At 46.6% G+C, this 15,378-nt stretch overlaps 1 protein-coding gene across 1 annotated transcript in view; it reads right to left on the bottom strand.

The window, feature by feature from the left end:
- Positions 1 to 15,378, bottom strand: part of GLG1 (golgi glycoprotein 1) — a gene marked incomplete at its 5' end in the record, with an annotated part of 66,331 nt that overhangs the window by 13,267 nt on the left and 37,686 nt on the right. Inside the window, 10 exons of the mRNA XM_084533497.1 lie at positions 872 to 960; positions 1,352 to 1,465; positions 2,146 to 2,208; positions 3,249 to 3,335; positions 4,657 to 4,794; positions 6,430 to 6,583; positions 8,507 to 8,608; positions 9,255 to 9,376; positions 12,996 to 13,210; positions 15,056 to 15,239. Of these exons, the coding sequence (XP_084389623.1) occupies positions 872 to 960; positions 1,352 to 1,465; positions 2,146 to 2,208; positions 3,249 to 3,335; positions 4,657 to 4,794; positions 6,430 to 6,583; positions 8,507 to 8,608; positions 9,255 to 9,376; positions 12,996 to 13,210; positions 15,056 to 15,239 (1,268 nt within the window). The remainder of the gene's footprint in view (positions 1 to 871; positions 961 to 1,351; positions 1,466 to 2,145; positions 2,209 to 3,248; positions 3,336 to 4,656; positions 4,795 to 6,429; positions 6,584 to 8,506; positions 8,609 to 9,254; positions 9,377 to 12,995; positions 13,211 to 15,055; positions 15,240 to 15,378) is intronic.

Genomic DNA, 15,378 nt, shown 5'->3' on the forward strand with positions numbered 1-15,378 from the left:
AACCAGCACTGGTGTTGGAGCACCACACCAGAGAAATTTACACCAAGGATCTAAACATAAAAGTCCTTCGGGATCTACGGCTACTTCTAGCCTGCGTACAGCTCTGTACAGAGTAACTGATCACGATTAACCCCCTAAATTGGATGATATCTAATTGGGGTTTAAATCAGCAGGTGCAGTAATATATTCCAAACCCCACCACACTCCCTGTACAACAAGACCTGCCCTCAAGTCACTGGGCACTTGAGAAAAGCCTTACTTAGCCTCAGAAATGCACGATGAAGGTGAATACCTACATGGATGGCACTGCAAACCATCCTTTTGCGTTATGAGAAGGGCATCTCTATCATAAAATGCAAATAGCCTTGCCACCCATGAACAGGATCAACCTTGTGTGTGATTTAGCCTTACATCGCTGGAGAAGGATATTAAAAACTTCCTCCTGAAATGAACAAGCCAGCTAAAGTAAGTGCAGTGTTTTCTTTTTCCAGCTCAGCAACTGAAACATTGGTAGCCTGTATCTCAGAGGATGATGGATCTAGCAAGGATATAGAGCATCCTGGGACACGAAGACCACAAATTGTGATTGCTAGCTATTTTCAGAGCATGAAAAATAATAAAGAGGAAAGCTCATATGCAAGGGTAAAGCAGAAGTACTTTGAAAGAGGCAGGCAATGCCTCTACCTTAAGCATCTGCAGGACAATTATTAAGGAAAAACACAAAAAAATCAGCCTTCGGAGGAAGTCCAATGTTTTCTGTCAAAAAAATCAGCCTTCGGAGGAAGTCCAATGTTTTCTGTCATATGAAATATCTTGTAACTTTCTTACATATTTATACAATCAGGATGCTGCTTAGTTAAGCACTACCTACTTTTTTTTGATGTTGGGGCAAAGCTTCAGCACATCCTCCTTGCAAGCCATTTTAAACTTGTATGAGAACCTAAAGTCTTTCATTTGAACCTGCAGGAGAGAACAGAAATTAGAAAAGTTGGTCACCTGGAGGGAAAAAAAAAAAAAAAGTACATGCTGCCTGAAAGGACACTTGTTGAATCACACAATCAGCAGATGCTTCTGGCCACAACTTATCCACGTGGAAGCAAGGGGGATGAAGAAGCTGGGACCCTGCCTACCATATGCCAGGCTGGAGGAGGGCCTGGGGATAAACCAGCTCCAGAAGTGACCCTTTATGACCAGGCATGCAAGTACAGTTGTTTGAACTCACAAAAGCAACTTCAATACAGTTGGAAATCAATGTCAGAAAAGGAAAGGGTTTCATAATTAGCTAATTCCTGTCAACACCCTCAACACACACAACCAGTTCCCACTGATAGCACAGAAAAGCACTACTCACCAGCTGGAAATGAGTAACTCCGATGGCACATTTTTCGTTCATTTCCTTCTGGTGTTTGTTCTGTATTAGACACTCCATCAGGTCCCCAGAATCAATCTGGTTATCTGCAACCTCCTGAAGGACACAAAAAAGGCTTAAAAAATGAGCTACTCCCTCCAAGTCATGATTTTTTACACTCCTTTAGCCCACTGCGACCAGAAAATAATTGAGAGCAGCGGAATTTACAGTCTCACTCTCATGAGCTTACACTCACCATCAACTCACCATGTAGCACACAAGCATTTACAGATACAGTTCAGAAAAGAATTGTTTCAGACGCATGCATGCTTTACACTCATGAGAAAACAATGCAGAGACTCAATGCCTCCATGAAATATTACATTTAGGTGCCTCTACTGCTCTGTAACTACTCAATCCTAGAGCAATGTAAGAAGCTATTTCAGCAATGTGAGCAGCTGCACACAGAGGAGTGGCTGGATGCAGTGCTCGGGGGCAAGGGGAAGGAAAAGCTTAATTTCCAATCTACTGTGAAGAGTAACTTTAAAATTGCCCTGTAATTGGAAATCTTCCATCTCCAGCTTTTGTGCTGGGGCTCTGACAACAGCAAAAGTACCACATGGAGCTAAGAATTGCTGTGTTGGTTCCCCCCCCCAGCCCCTATCAAAGACTTCTGTAACTGCTTACTTCTGATTTTACCTCTGGAGAGCAGAAAGTACGTCAAGAACTAATAATACAACCTCTAACCTTTCCCTCAGTGCTCTTTCCCAAAGATATTCAGACTGCTAAGCACTCACGTGACAGAAGGTCTGGATAATGGGCTCGCACGCTCTCATCAACAAGGCTTCGATTTGAATGTCCTGCAGAAAAAATGCACCATTTCATTTTCACAGTAAATGGACAAGGAAAAAACTATGAAAAAAAACTGTCACAAGTTAACTGGAGCCAGTGTAGAGGGCCTTTGTTCGGCTGCAATTCAGCCAGCTCCACCCTTCAGTTCTGGAAATGCTGGAGTTCACTGCTGCCAGTAATGTGGCAAATGCATGACAAGCCTTCCGGACTAAGGGACAAGCTTGGCCTCCACAGATTAAAAACTCACTGCTTGGATAATTTAGTCTGTCTACTCCAAATCAGATACTGCAGCACCAGAAGGCACCCTACACTCGGGTAGGAGTTAAAAATTAATGGTAGTTCTGAGCAAACCATTTTGTAAGGCTGGAAGGAAGTGTCCCCTAGGGCACAGTGTTGACTGAAGAGGTACAGGGAACAATTTGGTGCAAGACAGTCAAACACGCAGCTTCCGAAAGCAAACAAAGCTGCCGACCTCACTGAAAAACCCTAAGCGACAAACCTGGTAGTTATTTCCTGCAAAATATTTGGGACCCAGGGGGAAGTTGCAACATGGTACTCAAAATTACTTGCAAGTAGAACAAAAAATGAAGTCCCAGAAACATTTTCCTCATCCATGGAAGTGTTTAAGGCCAGGCCGGACAGAGTTTTGAGCAACCTGGTCTAGTGGAAGGTGTCTCTGTGCATGGCAGGGGGTTGGAACTGGCTGAGCTTTAAGGTCCCTTCCAACCCAAGCCATTCTATGATATTTTGACTTGTACTAAAGGCGACTGGGTTACCTGCTCGAGACATCCTAGCTTCAGTGCCACAAGCTACTATAGGCTGGTGATGGCATTTCTCCTGCTTACAATCCTTAACTGCTGTTCCATTCTCTTCCTCAAGAACCTCACATGAAAACTAACACCGTACAGGGTAAAAGAGATGGCCTGTGCTTAATCTCAGAAATGTGCATTTCTGCAGCTACCCTTTTCTTTTTTAAATAGTGCCAAAATGATATTTTTAACCAAACGTGCTCAACTCTCTCCTGAATTGCAGGCTGGGAACTGCTCACCTCAGACTCCAGCTCAGTAAGGTTTCCCACTATGTCTCTGCAATCAGACACCAAGTCGTCAAGATGGTCCTGAAGGCATTCCAGCTCCTATTAAAACAGACATTTCAGCGTGCGGTCTGAGAAACCAAGTTCAAAATTCAGGCTTGAAAGTGCAACACATACAAAACTGCCTTCCTTTTCATAAAGTCTTAAATCTCATTTAATGCTGCCCCTGCGACTGGCACTCAGAGTTCAGGCTCCTAAACGCTCTGCACCATCTTCTTTCCTACCTTTGCCTTTTACAGTATCATTTGGTGAAAAGAATCAGCAGTCCTGCAGCTTTACTTGCACAATAAATGGAGGATTACAGGCAATATCCCCAGAATCTGCACTCTGGCAGCAAGTGTTAGACCTGAAATGCTGTCAATACGCTGATCTTTCATTTCTCAAGGAGAAGCCTCCCAAAATAGCATATTATGTGAAAGCAGTAAAACAGTTGCTTTGAGCCAATATCGGTATTTTTCTTTTTGATTATTAACAGTTCTGAATACGTGGAACATTGCATTTTTCTATCTGATAACAATATATTCGCTTAAAAAACATGTTTTTCCTATTCAAATGAAAAACATGCCAACAATTTTTCTTAAGTTGTACAATTTTTGCATGTTGCACAAACGCACCAGTTTGAATTCCCCAGACTCGGTGCTGGTGGATTTTGTTTAGGTTTTGCTTTGTTTTACAGGGCAGCAGGTATGTGCAGAGAGTGACTGAGAGCACCGGTCTAAAACGTTGCCGCTGTTCTCAGAAGCCGCACGAAGCACTTTCACTTCTGGAATATCACATTTAGTTTGCCCTTTGCATAACCTTAATGAGGAGTTAATTACCCAAACTTCCAGTCTGCAATAGACACTTCAAAAAGTCAATGGTGTATGCTCTGCTGCATCTGCTGGCGAATGGCTCCTTCCCTACAGCTATGCTAGGGCACAGCAATTTAACATGAAAGTATTTGTTGAAACTTTGTTAAAGAGCAGCAGATGTTAGCTCAGCTCTCTATAAACACAGGAAGCATGTCAGTATTTGCCAAATGGGAACGGGATAAAGTTTATGTGGGAAATGTCAAGCTCGTAATAGAGTATTACAAATAAGAGTCAGGGTGGGGTTGCTTCAATGAAGTCCTTCTCGTTAGCTGTCCCCTTTCCCCATCTCATTCCTCTCACGTCGCTGCAGCCGTGCTGTCGGTGCAAAGCTTCTTCAGACGCCCTCAGTCTCAGCCTAGTGTAGTTTATGTTTCAAACTGCATGCATTTTTAATATAATCTGGGCTATAAAGGGACAACTAGCTACAAGATGTTCCTTTATCCCGCCCTCCTCGTGCCCTTCCCACCCTCCTGGCTCTGAAGACGAGGCCGCAGCCGTGCCGTGCACAGTACCTGCCCTGTCTCTGTCTTTTCGCTGCACCACTTCCCCAGGTCTATCATGCACTTGTCCTGCAGGGCTGGGTCCAGCTTCACGTCCATGGCCCGCTGGTGGAGGATGCGCTGTACCTCCGCTCGGCACTCCCGCGATAGCTGCAGAGGGGGCAAAGAGCATTTAGCACACGGGGTCTCCAAACATGTACAGGACACTGCTGGGTGATTTAATTGGAATGACCACAAAATGCCCGGCCATCCGCAGTCCCAGGAGTCCTCCAGTGCTCAGCACGAGCCTGCTGGGGCCCACATGAGCCATCAGCCTCTGGGAGGTTGGAGTTTTGTCACGCCTTTCTTTCCATCAAAGGAAATTCAAAAGCAAGAGAAGGTTTAAGATGTCAAAGCAGCAAAGGTCCCTAGATTATCTGTTGCATCTCCTCTTCATTCAAAGCTACAGGCTGCTTAGGGAGAAGAAAACCAGAATGGCTTTTGGTCCTCAAGACCAAAAAGGGAAGTCCAGCACAAGGCAGCGTAGTCCAGCTACAAATTCCTTTCAGCAATCCCCACTGCGGCATAACAGAGCCAGCAATTGTCAAACACTGTCAAAGCTGAGGAACAGACTAACTGTAGAAAATTCAAGGGATACTGCTGCAGTGCTTGCCAGACCTCAAGTGCACCGGTCAAAGCTTAAAACGTTACACACAACTTCCAGGGCTTTGGATCTTAGCTGGCATTTCACCGACAGCACCGCAGAAAGTAGAGATACAACCTCTAATGAGCTTGCTTTCAAACACTAAATTTCAAAATGACAGCTGCTCCCTTGGCCTACTTTCTAAAAGAAAAATACATTTAACAGCCTTTTCTCTCTGATATTATTTGCAGGGTGGCTATTGATTTCTTTGGTCAGCACTAATATAAAATGGAATTAAAAAGTCTCAACTCAGCACGCTAAGCAAGTGCATTAAAAAATATTCCTACAAGTGAGACGCTTTCAATCAATACTTGACCTCTGCCACAACAGACCTTTTATACCAAACTGTAGAAATTAATTTTTAAGCCAGCCCATTGTGTAACCCCAGCTCCTGGGGGCCATGTACAGTACAGTGCCACAAGAAACGGAACAGAGAACCCAGCTGCTTTCAAGGGAGCGTCTTGATAAAGGCACGAGAGGGCAGCAAACTTGAAAAGAGTAGCTCTGAACCCAACCAACGTGACGATGGCGGATCTCCAGACTGCAGGGCAGCAAGTCAGATCCCTACTGTCTTCTTTAAAGGCAGCATAAGCACATTTACCCGGACAGTACGCTCCGAAGAACTGAAAGCGTGCTTTATATCAATAGGAAGAGTTTAACAGACTATAATCTGAAGTTGCACTCAATTCCAAACTTAATTAGAAACAGCTGAGGAAAGCTGGGCTTGGGAAGGCCTTTTAGCATAAAACCCATTGTGCTAGCTATCTGCAAGGAATCACATTACGCTTTGGAAAGAGGAGGGAGGACTGGCTGTGTCTGTGCAGACATTCACAAGGAGCTGTCAGCACACAATTCCCCCTGGGGGCAATTGGCCCATCTCAGTGTGATCGTTTTGCCTTACCAGAACAGTAACACAGACCTTCAGGGCACGCTCAAGAAGGAGCTGGGCATCTGAACTAGTGCAAGAAATGCCCGTGGTAAAACTTCTTACCAGCTCCTGAGAGTTCTTGCAGTTGCAGCACAGCAAGTCCCACTTCCAGATGCAGGTTACAACCAGCACATAGCACAAATCAAGCAGCAGAAGGCTGCAGGCCAGCACTTACCCTCCTTCCCTGCTCCTCGGTGCGGTAGGCATGCCTGTACAGGCAGGAGAACACCGCCCCCGGGGGCATCAGCTCGCTCGTCTCGTTCCAGCCGTGGGTATGGCACAGGCGGGAGGCGTCTCCCTGACACTTGCGGTACAGGACCGTGTCCAACCTGCAGACAGAGAAGCCACCACTAGCACTTCCATTCCTGGGGCACCTCACACGCTCCAACCTTCAGCCTTTCTCATTCTGAAGTGCTTTTGAGGCAGAAAAATCCACCTCAAGTTTCCTACACCACCACATCATCTAGCAGCAGCACCCAGCCAGCTGAACCACCTGGTGGCAAAATGCCTGCCCATCAGTTTGGGATCAACTCCGCAGTCTTGCAAAATTACATCAAGATCTTTAATTACAGATCCAATCTTCAATACTTCCCATTCTCTTCTACCTCATGTCAGCCAAACGCTGACACGTGAAAAAAGAAGTCATCTCCTTGACGTGCCACAGCAGCAGCAAAGTAGGTGCATGCCGCGTTCTGCTCGTACAGTATCTTACATTTACCTTGCACTGCTGCCATTTTGAAACGCCAGTTTCATACAAATCTGAGCTAGATTAATTATTGTCTGCTCTGGATCTGTGCTAACTGCAGGCTCAGCCGTCCCTTACTTTTGCATACAAGAAAACTGCAAGAGCAGATTTCTTAAGACAATGCCTACTTAGATTAAAACTAAGGCAGAGATTGCCAACTTCCCGGAATGGAAACCTGATTTCTACAATGCTTTAGAAGGTATCAAAGTATACCAGCGGACAAAATTATACTGACAGCAAAAAAAGTAGAAAGAAAACCATGAAGATCTCTATTCTGAACATCTACACTAGGCATCGAGTAAAACAGTTTCAGGGAACAGTGGTTAAACAAGAAAGGCAAACCAACACTGCCCTGCCTGCAATATGAATTAAGATTATCTTTATTCCCAGCAAAATGCAAATACTCGTTTTTTGCTTTCTTCCAATCAAAGTGTGGCTCAAATAATATTTCCAGCCTCAGCTGGAAACATGGCAGAGGCAGGAAAACCAGTGATGAAGGGGAAAAACAGGAGGAGGAAAAAAATTAAGTATTCTTGTCTAGCTATGGAGGCAATTATCGAGATGACTAAACAAGCAGCCACGAAGCCGTAGGTTCTGTGGTCCGTGAAGCTTCTTGTGTTTTAGAAGCAGAAGATCACAGAGCATATCAGCTCTTAACTACCGGCAGCGCTGCCCACAGGTACCGCTGGGACTCAGATTTTCCTCATGTCTGATTTGAATGCCCTCTGCAGCAACTGCAGCCCACAGCTCCTGGCCTTGCACTCCCCTCAGGGTCACTGAGAATCATTGTTCCATCTCTTGCAGAACCCCCCATTTGATGTACTCCATTTCTTTACCTCTCAACCTTCTTCAGAAGAAAAGCCAAACGTTTATTTTTTTTCCTCGTTGCTCATGTTTAACAAATTTATATCCCACTTGCAGTCATCTTAACCCACACAGGCACAGGGGGCTCTGCAGATATCTCAAAGCCCTGCTGTGTTTTGATGAAAAAGCTGGAAAAGTTGTGCTCCAAAGGGAATCGTGTCCACTCTGCAGGCTGTAATCACACCTAGACAGTTTCAAACAAGGCAGAAGCAGGAGCAGGAGTCCTCCTACAACCACAGCTCTGTGATATTTGGTAGCTTGTTTTCCTAACTCCTCTTTTGTAGCACACAGCAGATAATTTGGCTGCCTCCTACACGTAAAGTGACCTTCACTGTGGCCAGAAAAACTTCTTTTAATGAAAGATGTGTTGAATTTCAGAACTCAAACTCAAGGCACCTCCTAGGGCTGCACCATTTCTTTTAAGTGTATAAAAAAGCCTAAGTGGGCATCACCCTTACTTTTCCTCACCAGCTTTTGCTTTTATTGATCTAGGCAGGTACTGATGCCCTACAGAGCTGGCACAATTAGAAGTTCACTCTCATTTCAACAAGAACAAGCAATGCTGTTTGGAAGGGATTCCTAACGCATCCAAACACTAAACACAAGCAGCAAGCGAGGACACAGTTTGTTTTACAGTACTCACTTCCAGTCACGAGATATAAAATACTGGAGCTCCAGGAGCCTATGCTCACAGTCCTCCACCATCTTTTCTGTATATAAGTGCTCCATCAGGCAAGACAGAATCCTGCAACCAGAAGAAAAGGAGTTAGGCAAGGGACACGATCATGCTGAGCTCCCTTGTAGCAGTCAGCATTGCTAAATCAGTCTTCCCAACAAGCCATAGATAAGACACTCAAACCCAGTGAAGATGATCTTTCTCCTTCAAAAAGAGGATGTCAAAAACAGCTACATACCACATTTACACCCTCACGTTTCCCCTTTTTAGTTATCTCAGCAAAGCTGACACTTAACAGAACTGTAAGGGGTATTTTAGAGAGAGCCTGGCTCAGGAGACGATACCCATCAGGCCCAAGATGAAGGAGCCGTTTGGCTCTGCAGCAGGGGTTTGCTTAACCAGCCTTTCAAGGCTTGCTGCCTCTCTTTGTGATATTGCTAAAGACTTATGTAGTGAGGGAAATTAGCACATCAAGCGTTACAAATGTAAGCCTGAGAAATCTACGTCCCTCAGCAGCGCAAACCCGCTCTGATATGGGAGCTCTGGGCCTGCTTACAGGGCAGGGAGGGAGGCAGAGCTTGGTTCACACCTCAAACCCTGCGGGAATGGCAAGGACTCATTCCTGGCCTGGATTTAGTATCTACACCACTCAGCCACGCAGCCTCTGAGGGTGCCCAAGGTGACCAGGAGCCCGGTGTAACTGCGAGCCACCTACATGGGGTCCCCGGAGCGGATGTGCTTGCAGGCCGTCTGTATGACCGACTCGCAGGCCTCGTTCAGCGCGCGGTCGATGCGGTAATCTGCCCCGGGGTCGGTCTCCTGGATCAGCGTTTGGAGCTGGAAGAAAGAAATTGTGGACAGGGGAACTCAGTGTAACGCCCAAACCTTTCTCGTGCCTTGACGGCAGCCGCATCCTATAAAGCTGACAGCAGGCATGTGAATTTGTCACATTTCCATGGCTATTACCTACTGCTCTAAGCTGAAACACAAACCAGTGTTTAAAGTACAGCTGCTGAGCTACAAACAAAGCCGAAAACATTTCTGAATTGTCTGGAGAGGACACCAGACAAATACGGGATGAAATGTCACACCCCATGCAGCAGCGTCCCCGCAGGGATGCCCACTCAAGCTTTTAGAAGCCAAGGGAACCACAATTGGACCTATAGGACAAAATTTATTAGCATATTATTTATTAGCATATATAAAAAATAATATAAATTATTAAAAAGCATATAAATTATAAAAAAGCATATAAATAAATTATTATTTATTAGCATATATCACAGAAAAAGCAGGGTGCTGGTTTTCCTTCTCCTTATCTACTTAGTTCTGGGGGAGCAGGCAGCTTTCTCAGCCATCACCAGCCCTGAAGCCACTTCACCTCCCAGAGACCGACGAGCCACAGGGTGAACCAGTGTCACTGTTCTACAGGCAAATGTTTTCAGCTGACAAAATGAGAGGAAAAAAAAAAAAAGAGCTTGCTTGGAAGGCAGCTGCACATGGACATCCAATGGTTGTTGTTCTGACACCTACCCAACCAGATTCAAAGCACAGCTGCAATTTTATCCTCCAGCTTCCACAGCCTGCACCTAAACGCCACCCAGCAAGCCTTCAGCCTGGAGAAAAGGAAAGCTGGCACTATTTATCCAGCGGGAAGCTTCTGACCAAGGCAGACCCACGACGCCTGGGAGGAACACCAGGTTTTCTGCAGCTCAGTTCTGGCTCAAGGATGCGGGCAGCTCGGAAGAGCACTGCTGAGCAGGCACAGACTGTTGAGTCAAAAATTCTTGGGGTATTTTCAGAGCAAATGGATGCTGCACGTAGGACACTGGTCCTGCTCCGTGTCAGAGGAATACGTAAAACGGGGTCAGGTGTGATACCGGAGCTCCTCCCTCGAGGGAGGATGGAAGAATAAAACCTCAGACCTGACGTTTTAAGGTTAAATTTAAGGTGAGTAAACTGGCAGCGTTTCAGAGGTACCAGCTCGATTCCAAGCATCCTGACCTCGCCGTGCTGCCTGGGGCATGACTGCAGGATGCCAGGTCCTGATTCCCACCCCAGTGGGAGATCCAAAGCTGGGAGCCAGTGCCCTGGCTGCAGGGAGGGGAATATTGGCCCCGCTAACAGGAGTGAGGGTTTTACAGAAGTTCCTCCCCTCCACAGCTAACCCTGGGTGCTAAAAGCAGCTGGATAAGCTTCGTAATCCTCAACTTTCAACTGACTTGGAGCTAAATTCAGTTAATTATCGATTTATTAGCCATATTAGGAACTGAAAGCAGGGATATCTGCCCTTTTAGCCGGGATTACCATCTTACATGCTCAAGGGACTAAACAGAAAAACCCGCAAAGGCCAGAGCAACAGAAAAGCCACTTATTTTCAAAGCAAATCCGAGGTGTTAGCTCCCCCAAAGCAACACGGAGCTTGCTTTATGTGGCAGGATGTGCTCCAGTTCTACCTCCTTTGAGAGGATTTCTTTCCCCATCACAAAACGCAAGGGCCCACAGAAGCACGCTAACAGCACGCATCTCCTCACTGAGGGCAAGGAACCTTTTATAAATCATCTGAGGGCTTGTAGTTGCTCTTGGCAGACGGGCAAACACCCTCCTTTGGTAATGCAAGACAAGCAGAACGATGCAGGTCAGTCGAAGAGAAAACAGGTCCAAGTTGGACGCTTCCCACCCCAATTTCATCTGGCAAATAGTGCGGGCAGGAGCCTGGCCATGCAGCACCTGCAGCGGGGGACTGCAGGACAACCCCACTGCCCCGGGCTAGCCAAGGGACCAGGGCACTACCAGCAATACCTAAAGACATGAATTAGGCACCAGGACAAGGCTGGGACACTCCAAGTACAAAAACCAATGTCTGGAGACAGACCCAAAGCAGTTTTCCGACAACGTTCCCCTCCCTCTAAAGTTACCATAGGAAGTAAAAGCAGGGAGCTCGTTCCAACACAATAAATCCAAACACAATAAATCCAAAAACGGAACAATAAATCCAAACGGAACAAAAGCAGTGACAGCAGACAGCCACACCAACCCAGCCAGCACCACTCACAAGCAAATCCACCAACAATTTGGCACCTCGGAAGTTGTAGGTAGCTCTACAACAGCACTGTGCCAGGCCCCAGGTACCAGGACATTTTTATTTTTATCCTTGCAATCATCTATTTTCTTTTGCCCACAAAAATTAAATGGCATTCTGTAACATCAGCATTCAATTTGCTCACATTGCCTCTTGCAGAGGCCACAGCAGAGGTCATTCCACATCACGGGGAGCTGTTACCAAGCCCAGCTGTGGCACAAACTTACTGCACAAAAATGCAGCAGCGGCTTCATGGGAAAGGAACCAAAAACAACCTCCGTCTAGATTTCCACAAGCATACTTTCCCCCCAAAGTCTGAAATCTCGTATCACTTTTGGGAGGTTTCCTGCCTCAGCTGAAGACTTACCCTGAGCACGCATTTCATCATCTAGAAGTTATTCCCAAGAACCAACTCCTGGTAATTTGCAGGTACTCAAGGAGTGAGGCAGAAAGTTTAGGTTCACATTTAAAATTTTATCACAGAAATGTCCTCTGCCTTAAAAAAATAGCAGATACTCATTTCTTTGACAACACACGCAGCTAACATTTAGGATAGCATAAATGGCAACGTTTTGGCCCCAGGCTTTAAACTACATTTCCAGTGGAAATGGACTATGGAAGCTCCATATATTGTGGGAGGTCAAGAGCATCCATCTCCCAGACTCCTACATCAGCAGGAGGAGGACTCCTCAGCTGCTGTCTGCATTGGTGTCACTTTTCCAGGCTCATCTCACACATGTGGGCTGAAGGGTCACTAAAACCAGGATTAGGTATGAAAACTAACACCACGTTAAGCAGCACTAATGAGTTGGGAAAAGTATTAAATAATCACTTTCAATTTAAAAAGACTACAGACGGGACACAACTGGGCCTAAACTAAATTTTAAAACAGGCAAAAAAACAATCAGCCCATTTTAAGAAGGAATTTTGGAGAAGAATGACCATTTGTTCAGTGGCTGCAACCACAACGATGCACAGCAGCACGCTGTCCCTGATGTTCCACATCCATCATTCAAGATCAAATAGCAAAAATAAAAAATACTGAGTGGGGAGTTTCTTCGAGAAGATTTGGAGCATTTCCACCAACAGAGGCACAGGAGGAAAAGGGAAGGAGAGGGAATGTTTTAAAACATAAGGTTTCCCTACAGCTTACATCCAGGACAGAATTCCACAACACGAGAAGTGCTGGAGATCAAATACAAAACCCAGAGCAACTCAGGTGGTATTTTTTGAGAAGGAAGCACTGCTGATGTGCTGCTAAACCCCAAAGTTACACTTCTTATCACGGTAACAGGTAGTTGAGAGGCAGGTTGCTGCCCGTGAGTGCTTTAGCAGCCCCGCTCCCCGGACCCGAGGTGAGGAAAGCCCCCTTACCGCCTGCTGGCAGTTGAGCCCGACGTTGCCCTTCTCCCCCCGCACCACCTTCATCAGGCAGTGCAGCGTGCGCCCTTTGCGGTGCAGACCGGAGCAGTGGTGCTCGATCTCCCCCCGGCAGCTGAGGATGATCTCGGGGCTCAGGGAGAAGTCCTCCATCAGCATGCGCCGGTAGTCCAGCATTTCGCCCTGGCACTCGCTGCTCACTTGCCGACCTAAAGCCAAGAGAAGGAGACGAGATTTAGTCCTGGCGCCCTTCTCGACCTGGATTCTTTGGGCTACCGTGGTGCTGGAAGGACAGGGACAGCACCCACACGATGAGCAAATCCTGATGGCAACCAGCGTGCCACGGCAGGCACCTGGGGACTAGACCAAGCATTGCTGTGGATCCTTTCATTTCACTGAACCTGCAAGATCACAGTTCTGTGGACAAAAAACACTTCTGGGAAGATGAGGACAATACTATGTTGGATCCCACAGTCCAGGAGCTGCTTTTGAAGAGCAGCTGAAAACGCTCGGTGCATCTGCAGCTCTGCTGCACGGGTTACCTGCCGCCTGTACACTCCAGTGTGTGCTTTTAACTCTGGGAATGGAAGTCACCTCTGGTAATTTACCAGCTTGATACGGAACTGGGGGAGAAATCTGTCTGGACAGCACAGTAAATGCCTTCTCCGAGGAAAGGTTTTCTAGAGCAACAGCACATATGTGCTCAGGAAGCCAAAAAAAAAAAAATAGGACACATTACCAGGAGAACATACTGAGCGTCTAGCTAACCAACTGTGGTACAAAATTCACCTTTAAAAGTGCTTACATCCACTGTAAGCTCTTCTACAATCCCATCTAGATAGGTTGTTTTGGGAATCAAGAGGAATGTGATGGCTTTTTTCTCTTCCCTAGCCTCCCACCATGCTCTGTTCACACGGGCACAGCTCCCCACTAACGGAGGCCCTACCCCACCGCAGGGGCTCCCAGGCATTTTTGGGCAAATACTTGGGAGTGTGAGGAACAACAAGTGTTCCTCCAGGGCTGTGCTTCATGCCTGAGCCACACCAAAGCCTGTTCTGCTGTGGAAGCTCAAGTCAGTAACTGAACAGAAGTTTTCTGTAAATCAGCAAAACACCTGCCCTACTGCAGGGTGAGGAAGAAAACTCTTCTGCAAACAGCACACATCATTTCCACATCAATCAGAAAGGACGAGCTATTCAAACTCGTGAATGCAGGCTGCTTGCAGAGGTACAGCAGCCTTCGCCTTCCCCTCCTGTGCCAGAGGCACTGCAGCACGCAGCCATGCCGCTGAATCATAAACCACCAGCTGCACGCCAGGGGAAACACAAACAGTTCTCCGGTGCAGATGCAGAGGATTAAAACATGCCATTTTTACACGTTATGGCAACTTCATGGAGAACCTTCAACGAGGTCTCGCTGTACAGGGGGGCCTATATTGCCTTTGGGACAGTCACTGGTGTTAAGTTAGCATAAGCTGGAGATGTCTTAAGTGTATAAAGGATGTTCTTACACTTACCAGCCTTCAATGCAGCATAAACTAGGGAAGGGGTATAGAAATTAAGGCATTTACCCAACCTACATAACTGTAGAGGAAGAGACATTACTTACAAGAGGCACAGGATTAAGTGGAGGCATGGGACTGAGCCCTGTCTTTCCCCGAGTGGTGATAAACAAGATGCCCGTTGTGTTTTAAACTAGCACCATAGTTAATGCTTACTGCACAGGAGGGGAAAAAAAAGAGCTGTTTGAGTCCATAGTGAATAGAAGGATTTGCAATTACACATCAGTCCAAGTGGGATTTGCCATTTTGCATTTTAAACTTCTTGCCTAGGCAATAAAAGCCAGCGTCAGAGGCTTACTCAGCTATCCTCATCCTCAAAAACACTGCCAAGGAAAGCGTCGCAATGAGGAAACCTGCCTTTGGAACAGACGATGGGAGGTTACTTGGAGGAGGTGACCACAAATAGGTGCTGAAGCTGCTCGTTCAACGTCCAAGAGAAAACTTTTAACATCAACACCCCACAAGTGGCATCTCTCGGGTCAGCTCCACTCACCTCTGTGCACGGCCGACTCCAGGCACATCAGGAGGTAGGACAGCCTGGCCTCCCGGGAGCGGGGAAGGTTCTCCACGTTGCAGCGGTACTTCTTCAGGTCACTCTTGCAGGACTTGGCCAGTGAGTAACTGACTTTGTAGTCCTGGGCAATCAGCTTCTGGCGTGTGGTCAGCGCGTCACGGCACTGCAGGGGACAGGGTAACTGGATTAGCCTCCACGTGGCACAGCAGAGAGCTGGATGCTGCTGCCTAGGCTTCAGGCTGGGTTTTTAAAAGACTAAAGCTCTAAAATTCACGCGGTTAAGCTGGACTGCAGTTAAATCT

Source organism: Aythya ferina (genome assembly GCF_964211825.1).
Source record: "Aythya ferina genome assembly, chromosome: 12".
NCBI classification, from domain to species: domain Eukaryota; kingdom Metazoa; phylum Chordata; class Aves; order Anseriformes; family Anatidae; genus Aythya; species Aythya ferina.